Source organism: Podarcis pityusensis, assembly GCF_964106645.2.
Source record: "Podarcis pityusensis genome assembly, chromosome: 13".
NCBI lineage: Eukaryota > Metazoa > Chordata > Lepidosauria > Squamata > Lacertidae > Podarcis > Podarcis pityusensis.
Window position 1 is genome coordinate 13,419,309 of NC_138038.1, and position 22,581 is coordinate 13,441,889.

Sequence of the window (22,581 nt, forward strand, 5' to 3'; positions counted from 1 at the left end):
TTTGGCATTTGAGCAGCAGAGAGCAGAGCAACAGAGATGTTAGAAGGGAAAGGAGGAAGAAAACAGAGGTGCAAGGAAAGATAAGGTGTGGTGCCAAGGGGGGTGGATGAGGGGGGGAGAATAAATTTGTGCGAGAGAAGGCATGTGCAGGGATTCACTCATGCCTGTGTCAGATTCAGAAAAATTGGTCTTCTTAGAATTGCATGTTTTCTTCATGTTTCCTCTTCCCCCAACAATCATCAAATTGCAGGTCATACCTGCCTCCATTGACTTAACTATGAAAATCATACATTCAGTTCTTTTTACTGTGCAGTTTGCTACGGTGCAGTTTGCTACTGGTGGAAGCTTTAATTTAGTGGGGTTTAAGGGGACACTGTGTAAAATCAGACATACTCAAGTGGATCTGTTTTTAATTCTGTTAGATCTCATATTTACCCGGACACCCTGGAATAGTAGAGACCCACATGCTCTTTCTGTTTTGTCTAGCACAGGGAAAGGGATGGAGAGGTGGCAGGGTGGTGCTCACAACACTCTCTCACATGGGCCCAAAAAGGTTGGCAACCCCTACTTATGTCAATATAATCAGGTCCCAAAACAGGCTTTGGGGGTGGGGTGATACTTCAATCAATCTGACCTCGTTGCTTTTATTGTTTTGTTGTTTTCTGTGGTTTTGAAGTGTTATAGCTTTAATTCAATATTGATTTTGCGTAGGCTTTAACTTCTGTTAGCTGCTTTGAGTTTCAATAAAGGAGGGGGATAATATTCATAAAATGGGTGCTTCAGGTTTGAAAATTTAGATTTTTTAAAAAAAAAAATAGTTCTTGGGAATAGATGAGCATTGGAGGAAACAGCTAAGAAACCTTGTAAAGTGAGAGTAGGACACAGTCCTGCTTAATCACCCCATATTGGTCCTGGTGGCAGCATTACCCTTCTCTTGTGGAGTGAGAGAGAAGCCCCTCAAGTCATCTGGGGCAAAATTATACAGATGTCACAATGAAAAGAAAACAGGAAATGAGATTGTAAACCTATTTTGCCAACAAATATGCTAACTGCTGAAAGCACACTTTGAGTTGTATCAGAATTCTTGAAGCTTAGGAGTACAGAGCATAACCATTAAAAAAATGAGATCATGGTGGTTATGTATGCTAATATAAGCCTAATCTTTAGAGCACCAGAAAGTGTTCCAACTAGGGGCTGTTCATTAGGGAGATTGTGTCTGGAAATCAGGAAACTCAGTGTCTACCTTTTGCTTTTTTTCACAGTTCAAGAAGGAAAGCATTTGTGCTTCAAGGCATTTTTGCTTCACACCTTTCTTAAAATAGAGCAGGGATGAGAAACCTCAAGCCCACAGGCTTAATGAGGATTGCGAGGCTGTACCTGTCATTCACCTGATGTCATATAAAACGTCAGGTGTGGAGCAGGGAAATACCTGGCTCAGCCAAAAGGGGCTAATCAGTGGTGCCTTTCAAAGCCCCTTTCAAATCATTGGCTCAAGATCATGCTTTGAAATGAGTTTCTGAAGGCCCTTGTGAATTGAAGTCACCTAATATAATAGTGATGTCAGTTGATCGGCAAGTGGGTGACTCAACCCACTAGTCAGACGTGGACTGTGAGGAAGATGGAAGCTACTGATTTGGCCCTCCTGCCTGATCCAGTCCCCACCCCTGAAATAGAGAGAAGCAGCTTCACTTGTCCTTTAGTTAGCTGAGCTGAAGATCGGTTCCAAAGCATGCTGGGTCAAAAGGTAAATTCAGGTCAGTGAGAGGATTTGTTATTTCACTCCATCTCTAAGTTGCTCATGGCTTACATTTTTCATCTCTTCCTCCAGCCATGTGCATCCTCCCCCTCTCCCCCCACCATGATCTGTGCCAAGATTTAATTTGAACTGCAGCATTTCACCAGCGTTCAGTTGGAGATCTGCTGCAGCAGAACCTTTTTTTCATGACCCTGCAGGTAGTCCACTTCAGCGGTGGATGTCAGCCAACAACCTCTTAGCTTCACCTTCGCCTGTGGAAGGAATGCATGGTCACTTATATATACACACTTAACTTTGGGATTCATTGTTGATGAATCTGTCAAGGAAGCCAAGTCGAGCACCTGAGCAAATCTGCTCTTGGAACATGAAGAAATGACTTTGGTTATTAGTGAGTTAAGCTGACCTTGTGTTTGAAATAAATCAGGCACAGGCAATTTAGATGTTGGTCCTATGTGGCTTGCTAGCTTGCCTTCACAACAACACTTAAAAAAAGAAAAAAGGAAAGGAATCTACATTAATATACCTTGATTGGGGAAGCTTATAACATGTTAGAAAGCTTCCCTCTTGATGTATTTCCTCCTTCTACTTCCCTTAGCTGCTTTTCCTTCCCTAGTCCCCTGTGGCTCTTGAGATTCTTTCTTTAGAATAAATTTTATTAGATCAGGGCTTTCGAAAAATTGTCAATTTACTTGCTCTAACTGCATTCCTGCCAGCTCATTTGAATTTTCACCCTCAGCTTTCCTCTTCATTCCCACCCCACTATTCTTCCCATGTCTCTTGAATCCACACCACCCTACTTCATTGCTCCTTCACTGATAGTGTTCCTTCCCCTAAACGTGGCATCGTTATCCATGTCACTGTCACCCCCCCCCGAAAAGTCATGACCAGGTAGAGAAGACATGGTTGTTACTCTTCAGGAAGGAATTAAACTTCAGGAATGGCATCTTCAGCTATTTGAGCTGTTCAGCACTAGTACAAGCTGCCCAAGGAGACCTTGGAATTTTCTTTATTTGAAGTTTAAAGAAAGGAATGACTGTGGTAAAAGGTGGTTAAAGACAGGACCCTCTAGTGATGAGGATTGTGTATTGGAACCACCTGGTCCCAGTTTGCTGTTCTCATGGTGACAGCTGGGAACCAGATTGTGGTGCATTTTTTCCTGTGGTCTCTCAAAATAATGGGGCATAAAAAGAACTACACTTTGCACCTACTTATTGGCCACTGAATTGCTGTTATTTAAAATTAACTCAAGCTGTGGGATCCTTCCTTTTGGAGGAGCATAGGACAGTTTTAGGAGAGTCCTGGGTGCTGGGGACTGTAAGAATGATCTGAAGTTGAGCAGAAAGTTGAGTAGCGACTGGGGTTCCTCTTTCTGTGTCGCACCCCTATAATGGGAAAACACTGCATGTTACCACCGGGAAAAGAAACTGCTTCATTTTACTCATTCAGGTCAGTGTCCAGAGCATCCAGACCTCTTGCTCGAGGGAGTGGGGTGTGTGGGAAGGAAATAGGAGCAATCCTGCTCAAAGAATCTTTCATTCACCCATTTTTAAACCATATTGATAAGAGGACTCTACAGTACCAAAAAGGGATGCTGGCTTGGTACCAGTTCTGGACTGTCAACACCTTCATTCATTCCTGTAAGTTTTGGGTAGCCTCCCATGCCAGAATCCTCCTCCTTCTCCACAACACCATGTAGTTTGCTTGCTTTCATATCTCAGTCCACCCACTTTGCTTCTAGTTCCTTCAGTTCACCATCAGACCTCACTGCTATCACTACTGAATGTTGCCCTTTGATATTTTCTTGGTGCCAAGGGTTTTTACAAATTGCATGACAATTATTGCTGCTCTGTTGGTGCCGTAAAGGTTTCTAATTTCTCCCTCAGTACATTTGGGTGACTGATTCATATTAGGGAAACTAAATCAGTCACGAACCAAGGGCTCAGTGTCACTCCAAATCAGTGTTCAAATGGGAACAGTGAGGAGGAGAAGGTATAGAGGCCCTTAATTTAATGCAAAGGTCCCACCTCCTACTCCCTACAATTTTAACCAAATTGTGGCTCCACTGTAGTCTTCTTAAAACATGCTACGAAAGCCAGGCCTGTTCTGCTCTATGATTCAAGCACCGATCTCAACCTTTTAGATGATCTCTGCCTAAGCATCAACAGACACACATTTCAGCAGCAGAGAACAAAACAAATAACTTTTCATCAGTTTAGTCCTCAGCACCTTTCTCGGCAGGATCACTCTACATTGAGACTGAGCCTTATGTATTGTGTCAGACCAGCAATAGGTGAATTGCAGACCTCGTAGCTGGCCCTGAAACCTTATGCTGCTTTAAACCTGCTGAAACAGGTTTGTTTATTAATCAAATGAAGTTTATTATAAAAAAATAAAGCACATATATTTGCTCGGTCATCAAAGTTTTGTGTGTTAGCATGGGGGTCAGGTTTCATAATACATAATACAGTAGCTACCTTTAGCTTTTTAAGGGACGCGGGTGGCACTGTGGGTTAAACCACAGAGCCTAGGACTTGCTGATCAGAAGGTCGGCGGTTCGAATCCCCACGATGGGGTGAGCTCCCGTTGCTCGGTCCCTGCTCCTGCCAACCTAGCAGTTTGAAAGCATGTCAAAGTGCAAATAGGTACCACTCCGGCGGGAAGGTAAACAGCGTTACCGTGCGCTGCTCTGGTTCGCCAGAAGTGGCTTAGTCATGCTGGCCACATGACCCAGAAGCTGTACGCCGGCTCCCTCGGCCAGTAAAGTGAGATGAGTGCCACAACCCCAGAGTCGGTCACGACTGGACCTAATGGTCAGGGGTCCCTTTACCTTTAGCTTTTATTGTAGGAGAATTTCTTGTCAAGTGTCTGCAGGCTCTGATTCTCACTTACATTTGAAACAAGGCTCAGTAAGAGAGCAAAGATGGGAATGTAGCTTCCCCACATTTTCCTCTCTAGTCCTCAAATAACACCCTAAACTTGAAAGCAGAGCAGTCTGAGAAGATTAGAAACTGCATTCCACTTGTTTCCAATGCTCCATTAGATTTTGTGGGCCAGATCGTCCTTGCTAGCATGCTATAATGAGCAGAAATATTTTTGCAAGTGGAAGTTGTCCCCCGCATCATATGGCTGCGCATACAGGCTTGCTTTTGAGCAGAACTCTTGACACCTCCAACACATTTTGTGTTCGTGGTTTTGCTCCTCTGTTGCTTTGATAGCTCTTCCCTAGACATAAAATGCTACCCGGTGTCACCTTTGGTGTTGTTCGGGGTCACTTCTTACAGCAATTGATTCAGAAATTGCTTAAGTGCCCACGCAATGCATTGCCCACAAAGAGCAGCACTGCCAGAGGAAGGAAATGGAAGCCAGCCGACCTCTGAAAGAGCCCCTTCATCCGCAGGCTTTCCGATTCTGTGCTCACATCACAACAAGTGTGTGCATTCATGTGACTTAGGCATTCTCCGCCAGGCACTCCCACATACAGAGCCAAACCATGGAACTCCCTCGAGTAAGAAGGAGGAAGAAATGCATCTCAGCATGCATCATGTCAGCCTTCAAATATGCTGAGGCCACTGCACGAGGCAGGGAATGTCAACAACATTGCTGGATCAAACAATTGGGAAGATTCTGTGAAGAAATGCCAAGGCTGCTTTGGTCACTGTTGAGAAGCTAAAGATTATCTGTAGTCCCTTTGTGCCAGTATTGAGGGCGAGCAGGGTGGGGCGGGGCGTGATCTTTAGCCAAATGTGCCAAGAGGGATGAGGTGGTGCCCCCCCCCCCGGCTTACCCGACATGTGATGCACAGTGCTTAGTGGGAGCCAGGCTGTTGATGCTGCTAGATAATGTGTAGAACGAAGTTTATAATGCCTACTTAGCAATGAAACTCCCTAGTTTGCATGCCTTATATTAGTGGGCTGTTGTGAAGAGCAGATGAGGGAACTTGCATACCTTGGAGGAAGTTTGGGTATAAATGAGACAACTATTTAAGGACTCTGCTTCCTAATGTGTAGGAGCGCCCTATATTTCACTTGAGACGCACAACTGACTTGTGGAAATATATTTTTAAAAATTTTAAAAAATGTCTGGTAGCACCTTAGAGACCAACTAAGTTTGTTTTTGGTAAAAGCTTCTGAGTGCATGCATACTTCTTCAGATGACTTCAGATAACTCACTTGTGGTTAATAATGAGCTAGCTACCGTCAGGGTTTCACAATTTCAGCTTGGGTCCAGCAGTCATCCTACTGTTTTCTGCCAGCCAACTCTGGCAGAACTCAACATTTTCAAAGCAGATACCAGTTTAATCAGAATGAGAGCATGTGTTATTAATTTGGGTGTTATCTTCTGCATTAAACATATGAAATCAGGTTTCTGCAAATTGTGGCTAAACTTCCTGGATAATCATTGTCCTGAGGTTAGTTCCAAAGCCCAATCTTACCATAATTTTAGTGGGTTTTCCTTCGGCAGAAATAGGATTACACCTTAAATGGTTTGTGAGTTGTATTGAGATGCATAATAAATCCAGGTTTATTTGAAATTTAGTAGCTCTGAGCTCAGTAGGGTTTATTCGACAGTAAGTGTACGTAGACTAGTAGTCCAAGTACCCAAGTAAATGACTTTCCTTTTGTGTGCAAACTAAGCCATTTTACAGTTTTTACCAAGCAGAAGTTAAAAATACTTTTTCATTTGTTTGGTTTCCTATAAAGCACATGGTCTCTTAGTTTAATTAAACCTCCAGAAAACACATTATGGTTTTAAGAGCGCACAGCAGCTGACATGGTTGTGAAGTTTCTCTAAAAAGCTCTTGCAACGACCAGTTGGATATGTATGGCTTTGAGGAGCTCAGTTTGGCATCTGCATGGGCTGAGGCAAACAGGAGCCATAAATGGCGTGTGAAGTGGCTCTTCCTCTACTTCAGCAAATCGGGGGGGGGGGGGGGAGAGATGTGTCTGCCCAGTTCACGAAAATCTGGGATGGGGATGAAAAGCAAACTCCCGTCTTGGCTGCAGAGAGCATTCACTGCTAAGCCTCTGGCTTGCTCTGCAGGGGAAGAAAAGGCAGCACAGTATGCTTTGCATGTCACTTGTGTCTTTGTCTAATGGGTCCAGCAGGCCCCTTTGCTTGCCAGCAAATCTCTGTCTGCCCATTTACTGCCTGAATCTATGCTTCTTTACTCAACAGCATGTCCTCCTGAGTTCAGTGGAGCTTCCTCTTCAGCAAGCTTGCATGCTGCCGCAGCCTAGACATCCAAATTAACAGCTATGGTTACATCTGCAAAGCTTTGTCCTGAGCAGCCTTGGCGCACCATATTTTTAAGCTCTGTGTGTGTGTGTGTGTGTGTGTGAGAGAGAGAGAGAGAGAGAGAGAGAGCGCATTCACTGCTCTTGGGAGTTTGCAAAAGCAGTCCTTTCTCTTAGTTTCAGGCAGCAAATTGTTTATACAGTAATTACCACACTTAATCCCCCCCCCCCCCAGGTAGCTTATACAGTCATACCTCGGGGTATAGACCCTTCAGGTTGCCTTTTTTTTTTTTTTTAGTTGCAGACCACCGAAACCCAGAAGTACCAGAACGGGTTACTTCTGGGTTTCAGCAGTCGTGCATGCGCAGAAGCGCTAAATTGCGCTTTGCGCATGCGCAGATGCACCAAATCGCAACCCGCGCAGGTGCGCCGCTGCGGGTTGCGGAGGCAGTGGGTTGAGGACGTGCGTCCCGCACAGATCACATTCACAACCTGAGCGTCCACTGTAAAAGAAAACCATGAATATAGCAATAAATAACAAGACTAAAGAGTGAAACACAAAAGCATTAAAAAGAAGATAGTAGAAAACATTACAAATCACTTATAAAGTGGATGCTGAAAACTCCATTTTTAAATTCCATCAAAATGCTAAGAAAGAGAAAGCTTAGTGGTGGATTGGGGGGCAGGGAGAGAATCGCTACACATCAGCAACACCCAACTCCCTGAAGGTTGGGAGAATCGTGCCTCACACATATTTCTACTTTCTCTGCCCCTTCTTTCTAGAAGGTCGGCTTCTGTGGGAATTGAGTGAGCTTTTTAAAAATTGAGAGCCAAGTATGATTTTTGTAATTTGTTATTCCCGGCTTCATGAGATTCCCTGGAGCCAGGGGATGATGATAGCTCCATTTTCTGATCTGATCCTCGAACAAACAATTTAACAAGCTAAACAGGCCATTAGGCCTGCTTGAAAGGAATCCTCTTGCCCTAGGTCTGCTTGTTTTGCTTATCTGGCAAGTCTCAGAAAAGCCCTTAGGTGCAGACTGAATTGGCAGGCAAATCTCCCTGCAGTCCTCTACTCCCTCTACTGGGACTCAGCTATTCCTGTGCATTTGCTGCTAAAGCACTTTAGAGGTCTCCTGAACAGGACATTTTGTGAAGGGGAGGGAAGACGCCCACCCCTACCTTTGCATGCTTCACCGGAAGCTGGGGAGAACTTAACAGAGCAAAGGGGAACACAAGCTCTCTCTGTCAATGTGCCATTGCAATTTATATTCAGCTGAAGCAAAAAGACCTGGATGCCTTACTCAACCTGCCTCCAAGTGTACTTCTATTGCATGCCTATTGTTGGTTTTGCTTTCTGCAATTTCTTTTAAAGGTAAAGGGACCCCTGACCATTAGGTCCAGTCGTGGCCGACTCTGGGGTTGCAGCGCTCATCTTGCTTTATTGGCCGAGGGCAGCAAGGGAAATAAAACTAGTGGTGAAGACCAAAGAAACATGCCAGATTAGTGGATGTGCATGCCTCCTGCCCCTCTAACTGGGCAGGCTAGAGCCCACATGGCTGTTCCATTTGTGGATTATTGTAAAGTGCAACAGCTTTTAACCACCATGGGTGACTTCCCTCACATTTAATGGCTGGCGGCAATTCTTTACCTGTGTTAATGAATGCAAGTAAAATGCATAATTCCAGATTAAAGTGGAGTGCAGATGTAAAAATTTAAGAATATAGATGTTTCTGCTGCAGGGTGCCTTGGCAGCAGAAGCAGTGGTGTCTGAGCCAGAATTCAGGGGATCAGGTGGCAGAACCTCCATGGCTGAGTACCTGCCCTTTTCACTGATTAGCAGGACATAATAAATGCAGATTTCTAAAATCGGCTTTCTTGGTGCAAATTGCAAGGCGTTCACTGAGAATGTGCATGCCTCTGCTAACTCTACTACTCTCTTGCATGTATTAAAAGTGCACAATGCCAAGGGATGTAAATTTGTGTCTTACGGTACTCTGCTCCTGCAAATTCGAAACACAAAGCAAGCCTCTGCAAAAACAAAACAAACGAGCAAAAACCCCACCTTTCCTGTCATCCAGTCTAATAAATGGAGCGCTATAATCATATCGCAGCTCATGCCAAACCGCTACAGATGAGCCCAACTTGTCGCACTCTTTGTTCCTCACACTTGTCAAAGTGCTAAGCAAGAGGCATCCTTACGGCCCATCATTAAAGTGGGCTATAATTTTCTTTAATAGCAGAGCTCTATCATGCACACGGGGCTTGCTGCAAGAGCCTTCCCGCTGCTGGGGGAATCTGTGAATTTTGGTGCTGTCTTCCCACGCTGCTGGTGCTTTTGTTCATTCTTGTGAAGACTTGGTTTTCCCAGCTGTGTGTATTCTTAAGATGGGCATGAACAGGATTTGACCCATCTGTGGATCCTGTGGCTGCAACAGGGGAAGGTAAATCTAGAGGTCTTTTGCATACTCACTCATTTAGAGGTTTTTGCATATGCTATTTATATACCACCCTTATGTTGAACATTTTCAACTGAACATTACAAGAGTGGTTCATACAAGGGGTTGAAGGAGACCAGTGTTTCATGCAGGATTCATTCCAAAATGAAACTGGTTCAATGAATGCTTCCAAAGAACCTTGGAAATGGTTCTTTATGGAGGGATCCGGTTTATGAAATTTCAGACTTTCATAGATGTACAGTACTTGAAAGCCATTTGGTTCTCTCAAGGCTTCTCCAGCTTCACCTTTCCCGTAAATCAGGGCTGGGGAACCTATGGCCTGTCAGATGTTGTTGCACTACCAAGCTCCATCAGTCCCAGCCCGCATGGCCAGCAACTATAGGAATTGTGCTCTAACATAAATACCATTAATAGCAACATCTGGAGGGCCCCATATTCCATGTCCCAGCTATAAATGCTGCTCCTTTCACATTCCAGGGATGCTTACTTGTTTTGTGTTTTCTCTCCTCCACTCAAGGCAGCCTCGTAGAACCAGTGTTTGACTATGTAGTGACCCACCCCAGCTTATTTGTCCTGACAAAGTTATTAGTATTATCCTACTTGATGAGAGTCCTGTTCCTCTGTGCCTTCTTAGCTGTGAACCAGTTCCATATCCAATAGAATAAGCTTGCAGATATTCTGAGCATTGATGTTAGTAATGGTTGCCCTTTTTTTCTTTCTCTCTCTCTTCTGCTCTCATGTATTTTTTTTTTACCTCCCCCCCCCCCCAACTCATGATATGATATTGTCAACTGATATAATGAAAGCATATTATGGAGGCCAGATCATAAGAGTGAGTTTTTTTTTCCTACTAGTGTCTGTAGCTCTGTCTTTCTGTGTGCATGTCTGAGAACGTAGCTATGCATTCCGCTCCTCTTCTTTCACTCTCAGTTCGGTGAAACCATAACCCCATTCAATGATGTCTTACTAGTTTTGGAGAACCCATCACTTCCCCTCCCTGCATCATCTCATCTCATTCAAAGTGGTGTCCATTTTCAGCGGAGTAATGCTAGACTCAAGTCTGCTCTGGGCTAGGGGCAAAAACTCGAGAGTTCTGTGCCAAAGCCGCAGCTTCCATATTGTGGCTGGGGACAAGTCCATATAAGCCGATTCTAAGGGCGTATTCTTCACCTGATGCATTTAGTTGCTGGGGCAAAACTTTGTGTTAATTTCTTCCTGCTTTCTGCTGTGGATGGATACGTGTGGGAGGGGGCGGGTAGCTGTGGCTGCAAAGAGCACAATTTGAGATATGCTAAGTCTAAAAACAATTGCAGTATTTAAACAATTGCTGTGTCACCAGACACAATCAGATGGGTTTCAATGCTTGCTGTAGCAAGAGCACCCGGCTCCCAGTCTTTGCTCAGTCACTGGGATTTCGCAGCCAGGTTGGTTAACAAATTCAGCTCTTAAGCCTTTCCGCCAGTTTTCCTCTGAAAAGGAACCTGCAATTCTAAGCATCCTGGATTGTATAGGGAGATAGAACTGTTCCTCCCTACTGCTCTTGTATACTTAAATATAGTATCTTCTTCCTCTCTTAATCCTTTCTCAGAAGTGCTTCAATGCTTCCTTGCTTACACTCTAAAATGGCTACTCTTTGGAGACTTTTAGTGAGCCCACCCTGTGACTATATGGTCTGCTATTAAGTCAGGCCACTGAACTATCTAGCTCAGTATTGTCTACTTAGAGTGTTCAGGGTCTTGGGCAGAGATCTTTCCAAGCCCTCTTATCCGGAGATGCCAGGGACTGCATCTGGGACCTTCTACATGGAAAGGATGTGCTCTATATCAGTGAGTTCAGGGAGCACCTCTAAATTCTCTAGTGCACAGGTGGGAAACCTATGGCTCTCCAGGTGCTGCTGGATTACAGCTCCCATCATCCCCGATGGCCCATGCTGGCTGGGGCTGCTATGAGTTGAATTCCAACAAGATTAGGAGAGCTGCTGGTTACCCACCCCTGGTCAAATGACGCGGAATGGGTTAAGGATGGCCAGCTGGGAAACTCTTTAGCAAAACTTGAAAAGGTTCACCCTTCCATCTTACTCCCTTCTATTTTCCTTTTCTCTTGCTTTGCTACAGAGGTTGAAGGATCTCAAGCAAAGGGAGTTTGCTCGCAATCGAGATCCCGGAAAGATGAGAGGAAGCAGGAGAAAGCCCCTCCGTCGTCTCCACGAGTTGGCTGAGCAGAGGAAGCAACCTGAATGGTAAGTGAATGGGCTCCTTGTGCCAGCAAGTTAGTTTAAGTTAAACATACAGTTGACTTCCCCTTTTATTCAGGCTGTTTTAAATGGACTGGATAGCAAGAAGTTGTTCTTCAGATTTTTGTAAAACATAATTTATTCTCTCCCCCCCCCCCCAAATGAGGAATGCTTAGCTCATCAGTGGCCAGTCTGCAAATTCAATTCCTCTTTCCCCGTCTTCACCAGGAACAGATTTTGGAAGGGCAGTGTATGTGTCATGTGAGTGGAGGGAGACAGATTTAATTGAACTAACTGCTCTAATGAACAGGATCTGAGTTGGGAAAAGCTTCAGGCCTGAAATGGATGAGGCAGCCCTTACTTGTGTGCATCAGAACCTTGCGATGCTTTGTCTTGATTCTTCTATATAACCAGGAAGGCTTGAATCTTAAGGCACCTTTTTTAAAAAAAAAATTCACGAATAATTGAATTCTGTCAAGGGCGTGCTGGTTGGAGCACACAGTGGAAGTGTAGATTAAAACTTTGTTCCTGGACATACCGTTAGCTTTCAAAGCAATTCCAGGAAATTAGTGAGAGGTTGAATAGGCATGGGTAAGAGATAAAGGTGAATATGTTAATGTTAAGCAGTATCTAACTATTGTTTCTCCCTCCCCTTTACCCCTGTCCCATTTCAATCCCCCAGTGCTCCAGGAAGCGGGCCGATGTTTAGAAACCACTACTGTGGCAGTAGATGAGGAAGGAGGAGAGGATGACGTCGATTCAGCAGCTCCCAGCAGTTGCTGCTCTTTTTCACCAGCTCCTGGGCCAGTTGCCAGTATGACCACAGACAAGGGTCTTGTTTGTGCCACTGGGCAAACTAGTAGCAACATCGGGCTTGGGCAGGTGCCTGTCCAGGTACCGCAAGCCATCAGCTCAGGGGTTAACCCTCTGAAGATAGGCGTGTCTTTCTCATTTGCCAAAAAAGCTCCAGTGAAACTAGAGTCAATTGCCTCCGTCTTCAAAGACCACGTTGATGAGTCCAGTTCTCCCGATGAAGAAGTCAAAGCGGATGAGAAAGCCCAGCCCGATCCTGGAGCCTTGGGGAAATTTGGGGAGGTCGAGGGGACAAACAGCCCTGACAGCAAAGGCGACGAAGAGGAGCAAGCGCATGAGAAGGAAGGTCTAAACACCACCCTGTCGAAGCTGAAAAAGATGAAGCGAGACGACGGCCCGATGGCACTAGAGCCAGAGTATTACCACTACATCCCGCCTGCTCACTGCAAGGTGAAGCCGAACTTCCAGTTCCTGCTGTTTATGAAGGCCACAGAGCAAGTCGAAGCAGAAGCCATGAGCAAGAAAATGGCTCGCGAAAGGAAGCGGAGCAACTCCCCAAAACCCAAAGCGGCAAAGAATGGTGAGAAGGTGACGGCAGCAGAGTGTGCCACCCACCAGAAGGAACCGAGTCCTTCCAGCAAAGGCAGCAAAACTGAAGTTAAAGACCCTCCAGAAGAGGCAGGCAGGCAGGAAGGCAAGCCACTTAAGGGAAGCGGTTCTGCGGAGTCCGAGGTCGCCAAAGAGCTTCCTCAGCTTGCGTCAACCAGTAAAGAAGGCACAGACGGGCCTAAGCATTTGACAGGACCTTTCTTCCCAGTGCTCAGTAAAGACGAGAGCACCACCCTCCAGTGGCCTTCAGAACTGCTGATCTTCACCAAAGCAGAGCCCTCTGTGTCGTACAGCTGCAATCCCTTGTATTTTGACTTTAAGCTGTCTCGCAACAAAGACATTAAAGCGAAAGGGGCGGAGAAAACAGAAAGCTGCAAGCAGCCTTCCCAAGGAGAAAGCACCATCTGCTGAAGAGGGCAGCATGAGCAAGAGCAAAGAGGTGGGCACTCCTGCAGGCACCTCCACAGCAGTGCCGGAGAGCAAGTCCCTGTCTGTCTGCAGCAAGCAGGAGTCCAATCCTGTGTCAGCTGGCAAGGGCGAGGGGCCAGAAGACAGCAGCAAAGGCGGCCTTGTTGGCCGCAAGGACAAAGTGGGGAAATCCCACAAGCACAAGAAGAAGAAGAAGCACAAGAAGTCCACGAAACACAAACGCAGGCGCAAAGGCGAGGCAGAAGACAAAAGCAGGGATGGGGACCTGGCAGAAGAGAAATCCAAGAAGCGGAAGAAACACAAACACAAAAAGAGCAAGCCGTCCTTTGCCACGGAGCTGGAGCGGACACAAGGGGCCGACGAAACTGGCCACCTCAAGAAAAGAAAGTGGTGCGCTCAAGACTCTCAGCGGAAGTCTCTTTCCACCGAAGAAAGCGGCAACAAGAAAGAGGACGGCGGCACCTCTTCCCAAGATCACGGTGGCAAAAAACCCAAAGGGGACCCGCAGCAGGCGTCATCCACTGCCAAGAGGCGGGCCTCCACCTCCGCCCACTCGGGCCACAGAGGCCGGCAGAGCAGCGGTGGCTACGAGAGCGACGAGGACTCCTGCCACAAGCACTTCCGGCAGAAGTCTGCTTCGCAATACAGTGACGATTACGACTCTGGCAGCAACTGTTCCCGAAGCCGCTCCCGGTCAGGGCGTCGGCATTCCTCCCGAAGGTCATCCCAGAGGTCCTACTCAACAAGTTCGTATGCCTCCTCGGACAACAGCCGGTACAGCCGGCGGCGCAGCTACTCGGAAGACAGCTACAGTGACTACAGCGACCGCTCCCGGAGCCGCACCAAGCGCTCCCACGACTCGGAGGACGATTCTGACTACGCCAGTTCCAAGCGCAGGTCGAAACGGCACAAATACTCTTCTTCGGAAGACGACTACAGCCTGAGCAGGAGCAGATCCCGGAGCCGCAGCCGAACCCACACCAGGGGGAGGTCGAGGACGAGAAGCCGGGGCAGGACGCGCAGCAGCAGCTGTAGCCACAGCCGGGGTAAGCGGCGGAGCCGCAGCCGGACCGGGCACAGCTGGAAACGGAGCAGGAGCTACAGCCGGGAGCGCAGCCGGAGTGCCAGGAGCCTGTCCCAGCGGTCTCTCTCCAGGAAGGGGTCCCGTGGCCACGAAAGCCCTGGGGAGAGGAGATCCGCACGGCGAGACTTTATCCGCTCAAAGATCTACCGCTCCCAGTCCCCCCACTACTTCAGAGGCAGACCAGGGGAAGGGCCCACGAGGAAGGAGGAAGCGAGAGGCGATGAAGCGACAGGGACCACCACCAGCCTCTCCCAAAACAGCGGCAACTCCAGCCTGGGGAGCAACTGCAGCTCTGAGGAGAAGAACTCCGCCACGGCTAAGCTCCTCCTGGAAAAAGTTCAGTCCAGGAAGGTGGAGAAGAAGCCCAGCGGCAGCGAGGACTCCCCCTCAGGGCCTCACAAGGTTGGGATCAAGCTGAAAGATCCTCCGCAAGGCTACTTTGGCCCTAAGCTCCCTCCCTCCCTAGGCAACAAGCCAGTCCTTCCCTTGATCGGGAAGCTGCCCACAGTCCGAAAGCCAAACGCCAAGCAGTGTGAGGAGTCTGGGTTAGGATTGGGGACTGGGGAGGAGCTGGAGCTGTCTGAGCTCGACGAAACCCCCCACGATGGCGGGGAGGCAGCTGCAGCAAGCCAACCCACAGTGGACGAAACCCTGGTGATAGAGACCCAGGAGAGCCTTCTGGGAGATCAGAAGCCAGAAGAAGCGGGCGTGGAGATGGCTCCCTTGCCCCTGGAGCCGCCAGCCCTCCCAGAACACTTTGGATCCGGCGACCTGCCCGTGCCGCACCCGTTCTCTGCCCCTGCGGAAAGCGAAGCTGCCGAGCCTCTGGACGGCAGCGCCCAGCCCGTCTCCCTCGAAGGCAGGATGGTGCCCCTGGCCCCCGAAGTGGAGCCCTTCCCCAGCTACGTCCCACACAGCGCGGAGCCGAGCATCAGCGGGGAGCCGGAAGGCAGCGAAGACTCTTCCCTGGCGCCACTGGAAAGCCAGCCCATCACCTTCACCCCGGAGGAGATGGAGAAGTACAGCAAGCTCCAGCAGGCCGCCCAGCAGCACATCCAGCAGCAGCTCCTGGCCAAGCAGGTCAAGGCATTCCCAGCCTCGGCCGCCCTGGCTCCAGCCACGGCTCCTGCCTTGCAGCCCATCCACATCCAGCAGCCAGCCGCAGCCGCAGCCACCTCCATCACCACCGTGCAGCACGCCATTCTGCAGCATCACGCTGCCGCCGCGGCCGCAGCCATTGGCATCCACCCCCACCCTCACCCCCAACCTCTTGCTCAAGTGCACCATATCCCTCAGCCCCACTTGACCCCCATCTCCTTGTCCCACCTGACCCACTCCATCATCCCTGGGCACCCCGCCACCTTCCTGGCCAGCCACCCCATCCATATCATCCCCGCTTCTGCCATCCACCCGGGTCCTTTCACTTTCCACCCCGTCCACCACGCTGCCCTCTACCCAACCCTCCTGGCACCCCGGCCAGCGACAGCGGCTGCCACGGCGTTGCACCTCCACCCTCTCCTGCACCCCATTTTCTCAGGACAGGATTTGCAGCACCCTCCCAGCCACGGCACATGAAAGAACGAGAGAGGCAGCCTCTATTGGGGAGGGGAGGGTTAGGGGAAAGAGAGGACAGGGGCATGTCTGTCTGTCTCTCTGCGTGTGCATCAGTCTCTCGTTCTCGGGAAGGCAGTGGCGGATGTCTCTGGACCTGAGAACAGCCCAAGAAGGGGGAGGATTGGGCAGAGGCAGGGAGGCTCGAGGGAACAGGCCTGTGAAAGATGGGAGAGCTGTGCTGCTGGTGGTTTGCTTGTAAGGATATTCAAGGGCTCATGCTCCCAGGGAGGTGGCTTCTTCAGGGATGTGCGGTCCTTTAGCAAATGCAGCCCTTTTTAATTTCCAGTTCACGTATTATAAATCATTTACTACCCACTCTGAAGACCTAAAGTGGGTACACACATCTATCTTACTTGGGCATCGATATCAAGTATAAAGCGTGAAAGTTAGTGATTTGAATCCACCTTAAAGCTTAAGCCGAGCAACAGAACCAAGAAATACTCAGCACTTGATCCATCTCCGCTGTTGCCCTCTCCCCTCTCTCCAGCTCCTATTCGGGGAACCATGTTCAGCAGCCCCCACTGAGCACCACAAACTGGGAAGTTGCTTTTCAATGACCAGTTTCCACCCCCAGACCAGCTTGGCAGTGCTCTCCTTTCTACACACCCTTTACGGCGCTGCTGAGAGAGCAGAGAGCAATTCCTTGATAGTCCTTGAAGCAATATGTTGTACTGGAGTCCTGTGAACATCCTGAACATGACTCTGTAACTTGTACTCTTTTCCTCTGTAATATTGATGGTTCCTTATTAACTTATGATTTTTTTTTTCAGAAGAAGAAAAAAAAAGAATTTAAGAAATTGCACTGAACTCTGTACATGTCAATGCTGCTTTTTGTAGCTCCTCTGACAAATGTTCCATATTGATAGTATACCGCAATAACATTTTTTACAGCCCGTTCTTTGAGTGGTACTCGTTCAGGTGGCTTTAGTTATCTATACATTTTAACGTAGTTGGAAAGGAAATTCTTGTCAAAGGTTCAATGCTTCTAGTTATGGCTAGGGCACAAAATGATTTCAAGCATGTATATTTTAATTGAGCTCATTTTTTTTAAATGTACCATAAAAAAAGACTTTCATTTTATAGGAGAAAATGTCACAGGGTTCGGAAATAAACAAAGGAGCAGTGATCTGGACTCCTTTGTCCCATAGCTATCAAAGTCCATCCTGTGTAATGACATCCCTGGTAACTTCTGTGAAAAGGCAGGTTTGTGAGGCAGCTTAGGTGTCATTCACTGTGTGCTTCAGTCGGTAGCCAGGCCCCTTAAGTTTGAGAGGAACAGTCCATTCGTTTGGCAAAGCAAACAGTCGCTTTCTGGTCACAGAAATAGACGGGACCCACAAAAAACAACAACACCTGAGAGCCCAGCTATTTTCCCTGGGATTCAACCACTTGTTTTGAGTCATTGCAACAACAACATAGCTTCTAGGTGTGGATGGGTGTGTGTGTGTGTGTGTTAAGGCTCCTTGTTTTCAAATATGTGCCTTTTTTATGTTTTGGAGAGGTTTTGAGTGGTGTGTTTTCGTTCCGAATCCCTCCCCCCCCCACCCCGGGTTTTCTTTTATGGGATGCCCTTTCCTCACAGCTGCCCCTTGAAAAGTCATCACCCAGTTGCCGCTCCCCAGGTTGCAGCCCCAAAGTGAACTAGGAAGCGGGGGCTCCCGGAATCTCAAGGTTCTTTTGCTGAGTGCAAAAGGAGGCCGAGATCCTGCAAAGCAGCGGCTGTTTTGGGACACGTGTCCAGACCCAAAGGGCGCGCTACTTGCTGGTATATCCTGAGGTACGGCCTCCATTTTCAGAAATTCAGAAATAACCACTGCTGGCTGCTGCCCTGAAATGGCAAGACTATGGACTGCTTTTAAGCTTCCTTACCCTTGGCTACAACGAGACAAGCACTGGAAACTGCTGCTGTGACAAAGGGACTCGGTTCTTGGTAGTGGCTGTAGATAATTCAAGAAGTAACAGTATTAATTTCTCAGTGCTTCATTCCCTTGAGGTTCAGACGGGAGGCGCAGCGCCCCAGCAGGGAGGAGGAGACTGGACTTCCACAAGAGTGCTTACCACAGAAGAGAACGCACTATTACTTCAGTATCGGCAGGCTATATTTAACTTTTGTCACATAAAAAGTATATATATAAATATATATACATGCTGTAAAAATGAGGAAAATAAACTTTCTAATAAACTAGTAATTTGGGGGAAAGCGTGTGTGTACTTGTTTCCCAAAGGGTCAGAGTCAATTTGTTAGTCCTCATGTTGTGACTCTTCCCACTGCCGTCACCCCTATTTATGGCCCTGCATTTATTCGCTGTTTGCACAGGGCACCGACTGATCTTCTCATCCCTTGTTCTCTTTGGTCCTCCTAGCTTCATGCCATGTACAGTGGTACCTTGGTTTAAGAACAGCTTAGTTTATGAACAACTTGGATTAAGAATGCTGCAGACCCGGAAGTTTGGTTTGTGAACTTTGCCTTGGAAACAGAACATGGTCCGCTTCCTGTTGAGTATGTTCCATTTGTAAATTGAGTCCCCCACTGCTATGGGAAAGCACACCTTGGTTTAAGAACACTTTGGTTTAAGAACGGACTTCCGGAACAGATTAAGTTCGTAAACCAAGGTACTACTGTATTATGTTTCTTTTGCTGGGGAAAAAACATCCCTGTCTGTCTTCAACCGTTTTAAGATTCCCTTGTTGCTATGATCCATCTTCCCTCAATTTGCCATTCCCAAGATTGGACCATGTTCTAGCGAGCAGTTAGCTCACTGAATTGATGCAGCCCAAATCCACATTTCTGAGATTCTGGAACCCTCGTCTCCTGATCCTCACTGAATGCTTGCAGGGCACATTCAGGAACATTGGGGTGGCCCTGTGTGTGTTAGCTGAGGTAGTCTCGGAAGCAGGAAAAGAGTTAAGTCGCAGAGAACATAATCCTGATTTGCACATTGGTATTCAAGATGAATCGTATCCTAGCAATGGGGTAAGATCTTCCTGTCCGCATGGTCCCTGTTGCTCACCAGCTCAAATGTTTTATTAAATACACTTACACACTTGCCCTTCAATATAAGAATTAAAAATACATATATCAAAAATATTTAATAAAATACAAAATAATGCAGTATGCCTCAATTTATATTTCAGGATTTATTCTTCTTAAACTTAGGAAAATGAGGCCTTTTGCTTGCCATTGGAAGGACATTATGTAGCAGGCATCAGGCAAGTTTCCCCGGGGAGTGTTCCACAGATGGGAGTGCCACCATGAAGAAGGCCCTCTTCCTTGAGTGCTGCCTGCTGCTTCACCGGAGTAGCAGTTTGAGAAGAGCCTGTGAAGTTGAGCTCAGGGCAGGGAAGCAGAGACAAGAACCAGGCAGTTTTTCAAGCACTTTCCAAACTTGTTCAAATCCCAAGCATGAAGGGCATCAGCTGCACTTTGAATTCAGCCTGGAAACTGGTAAGGAGCCGTGGCAGCTGCTTAAGGACAAGTGAGAGATTCCACCAGCAGTAAGTCCAGTTTCACAAACTAGCAAGTTACCCCGAACTAACTACATGCTCTGCCCAGGTTTGAGGAGTGGATAACTGCAGCAAAGCTGTCTTCCTAGAAGGGCTTGAAATTGCCTGCCAGCTAGTAGAAGGCAGTCCATTCCATGGAAGCCACCTGAGCCTTCTACGGCAAAGCAGAATCATTGAGCGCTCCTGGGCTGCAAATCTGATTACTCCATCTGTAGCAGGTGGACACCACTGGGAATAAAAGTACCACACGTAGCACTTCTGGCTTGTCTGGATCCAGCCTTAATTCACTGGCCTTATGGAGCCCAGATAATGGTTCAGCACTTCCATTGCCTCAACTGAATTTGCTGTATAGGAGAAATAGGAGCTGTATGCCATCATAGCTGGTAGCACAGTGCAGGAAGCAAAGCCAGGAAGTGTGTGCATTGGAGAACATTACAAACGGAGCCTAGTTTCGCTGGCGAATTAAGAAATTGGTTCAAAGGGTGAACTCAACATGTCACCCATTCTCACTTTCCCCTCTAAACAATCACCGTGCGGTTTCTTTTGCTTATGTTTCCTGATAAGGCCTGTGCTGGTTTCCCCTGCGGTCAGGGAGGGGGCAACTGTGCTTGGCTGATAAAACATTCCTACATGCGAGTGGGATAGAAAATGGGATGTCCTGAATGCTCCAGTGCAGGGGTAGGCAACCTAAGGCGCATGGGCCGGATGCGGCCCAATCACCTTCTCAAGCCGGCCCACAGACGGTTTGGGAATCAGTGTGTTTTTACATTAGTAGAATGTGTCCTTTTATTTAAAATGCATCTCTGGGTTATTTGCGGGGCCTGCCTGGTGTTTTTACATGAGTAGAATGTGTGCTTTTATTTAAAAGGCATCTTGGTTATTTGTGGGGCATAGGAATTCGTTCATTCTCTCCCCCCCCCCCCCCAAATATAGTCCAGCCCACCATATGGTCTGAGGGATGGTGGACCGGCCCATGGCTGAAAAAGGTTGCTGACCCCTGCTCCAGTGCATCCAGTGGGAAAACGGCTTTGCAGCTGGGTCTTTGTAGCCTTCCTGCCCTGTAAACTTAAATCATTTCAGGATGTTTAATGGTAGTTGGAGGGTTTGCTGTACATTCTGAACTGGTCTCTTGCAAGTTTCTGGATTGCACCCACTCTTTGAAAACACTTTCCTAGAACCCAACTCTCAAAGCTCCACGTACGTTTTTAATCATATGTTGCAACGCATTGAGCCCTGGTGCTTGAAAACGGCTCTGACTCATAACTGCACTTTAAGAACCCTGCAGGATCCAGTAAAAATGTTTGCCCTTACCACTGTGTGACTGTAGCTAATCTCAAAGCATTCCAGACTAGGAACAGGAGCTTTCAGAGCACTTCCTGAGGGTCTGTCTCGTCTCACGTGTTTCTGATCTCTATGCCCCAAGGACAGGTGGGGTTGGGAGTCGTGTATGGAAGACCACAGCTCATACTTGTGCACACTAGCCTGGAAATGGCAGTGGTGGTTCCCCAGAGCTGTCTTGTCAATGGTTGATCCTGCCAAACATCACTGTTCCAAATAGTCATCGCTCCACACGCCCAGGGAGTTCCTGTTGGGAAGTTCCTGAGAGACTTCTGATAAATGTTATCATCTTCAGCTGTAGAGGCTTCAGCAGGGGAGGAAAAGCTTGAGGAAATGTGTCATGACCGTGGTCACTATTATGAGCACAGAAGAGACAGCGTTAATGGGTAAGCACCCAGCATTTGGAGTGGGAAGAGGAGGGAGATGCTGGTGATGGCAGGAGGAGGTCATTCCTTGGGTCTGCTTGCCCCCCTCTTGCGCTGTCTGGTGGGGTTCTTGCTCCTCTGTTCCTCAGTATGGACCCTGAACTTGGATGCAAGTTCACCAACAGTGTACTCTGGGCCCAACGGAAGCTATTTTGGGTTTGCCTTGGATTTCTACCGGGACAGCAAAGGCAGGTAGGACAGCACTGGGCATGGCGTGAGGGAGTGGTGCACTAACAGGACCTCAGGAGGTGGACAACGGGGACTTGGAAGATGACAACAGATGTCTTGGGAAAGGCCAACAGCCTGTTTGGCTGGCAAGATGCACGACAGCAGTGCATGAGGCTATTATCCATTGAACCTTGACTGGGTGCAGGCACTATGCAGATGTTCATACTTAAATGGTATATTAGACAAGGTCTACAGAGCTCTACAGGGACATGGGTGGCGCTGTGGGTTAAACCACAGAGCCTAGGGCTTGCCAGTCAGAAGGTCGGCCGTTCAAATCCCCGCAACGGGGTGAGCTCCCGTTGCTCGGTCCCTGCTCCTGCCAACCTAGCAGTTCGAAAGCACATCAAAGTGCAAGTAGATAAATAGGTACCACTCCGCCGGGAAGGTAAACGGTGTTTCCGTGTGCTTCTCTGGTTCGCCAGAAGTGGCTTAGTCATGCTGGCCACATGACCCGGAAGCTGTACGTCGGCCACAACTGGACCTAATGGTCAGGGGTCCCTTTACAGAGCTCTACAGCAGGAGTCTAAACAAAGGCCTGGGGCAGGGGTTGTACTAGTTCAAGAGTGCCAAGGCTGTGTCACTGCTGGACGGGGGGAGAGGGTGCAATAAATTCACTATTCCCGGATGCAGCACAATACTCATCCTAATATTAACATCTGGCAGCCAGAGATATCCCGTCTTCAAACAGATGCATCAGGAGCAGCATGGAAAGGGTGAAAAGGGAAGGGCTGGTCATTCTTAAAATTCAGTAATTGGGGGGGGGGGGGATTTAGCAGTTTGCCCAAGATGAGGCAATAGGAACAGCATTTGTTCAATCATAATTTGGAAGCTGGCATGACCATTGATCAGGGATGA

General features: G+C 47.8%; 2 protein-coding genes across 2 annotated transcripts in view; both read left to right on the forward strand.

Annotated features, from left to right (window-relative positions):
* Positions 1-18,431, forward strand: part of GPATCH8 (G-patch domain containing 8) — an 88,255-nt gene extending 69,824 nt beyond the window's left edge. The window contains 6 exon segments of the mRNA XM_080976483.1: positions 11,564-11,600; positions 11,603-11,640; positions 11,642-11,688; positions 12,365-12,392; positions 12,394-13,464; positions 13,466-18,431. Of these exon segments, the coding sequence (XP_080832609.1) occupies positions 11,564-11,600; positions 11,603-11,640; positions 11,642-11,688; positions 12,365-12,392; positions 12,394-13,464; positions 13,466-16,192 (3,948 nt within the window). The 3' untranslated portion in view covers positions 16,193-18,431.
* A 2,262-nt stretch (positions 18,432-20,693) lies between these two features.
* The window catches only part of ITGA2B (integrin subunit alpha 2b), a 49,205-nt gene continuing 47,317 nt past the window's right edge, over positions 20,694-22,581 (forward strand). The window contains 2 exon segments of the mRNA XM_080976559.1: positions 20,694-21,461; positions 21,464-21,690. Of these exon segments, the coding sequence (XP_080832685.1) occupies positions 21,414-21,461; positions 21,464-21,690 (275 nt within the window). The 5' untranslated portion in view covers positions 20,694-21,413.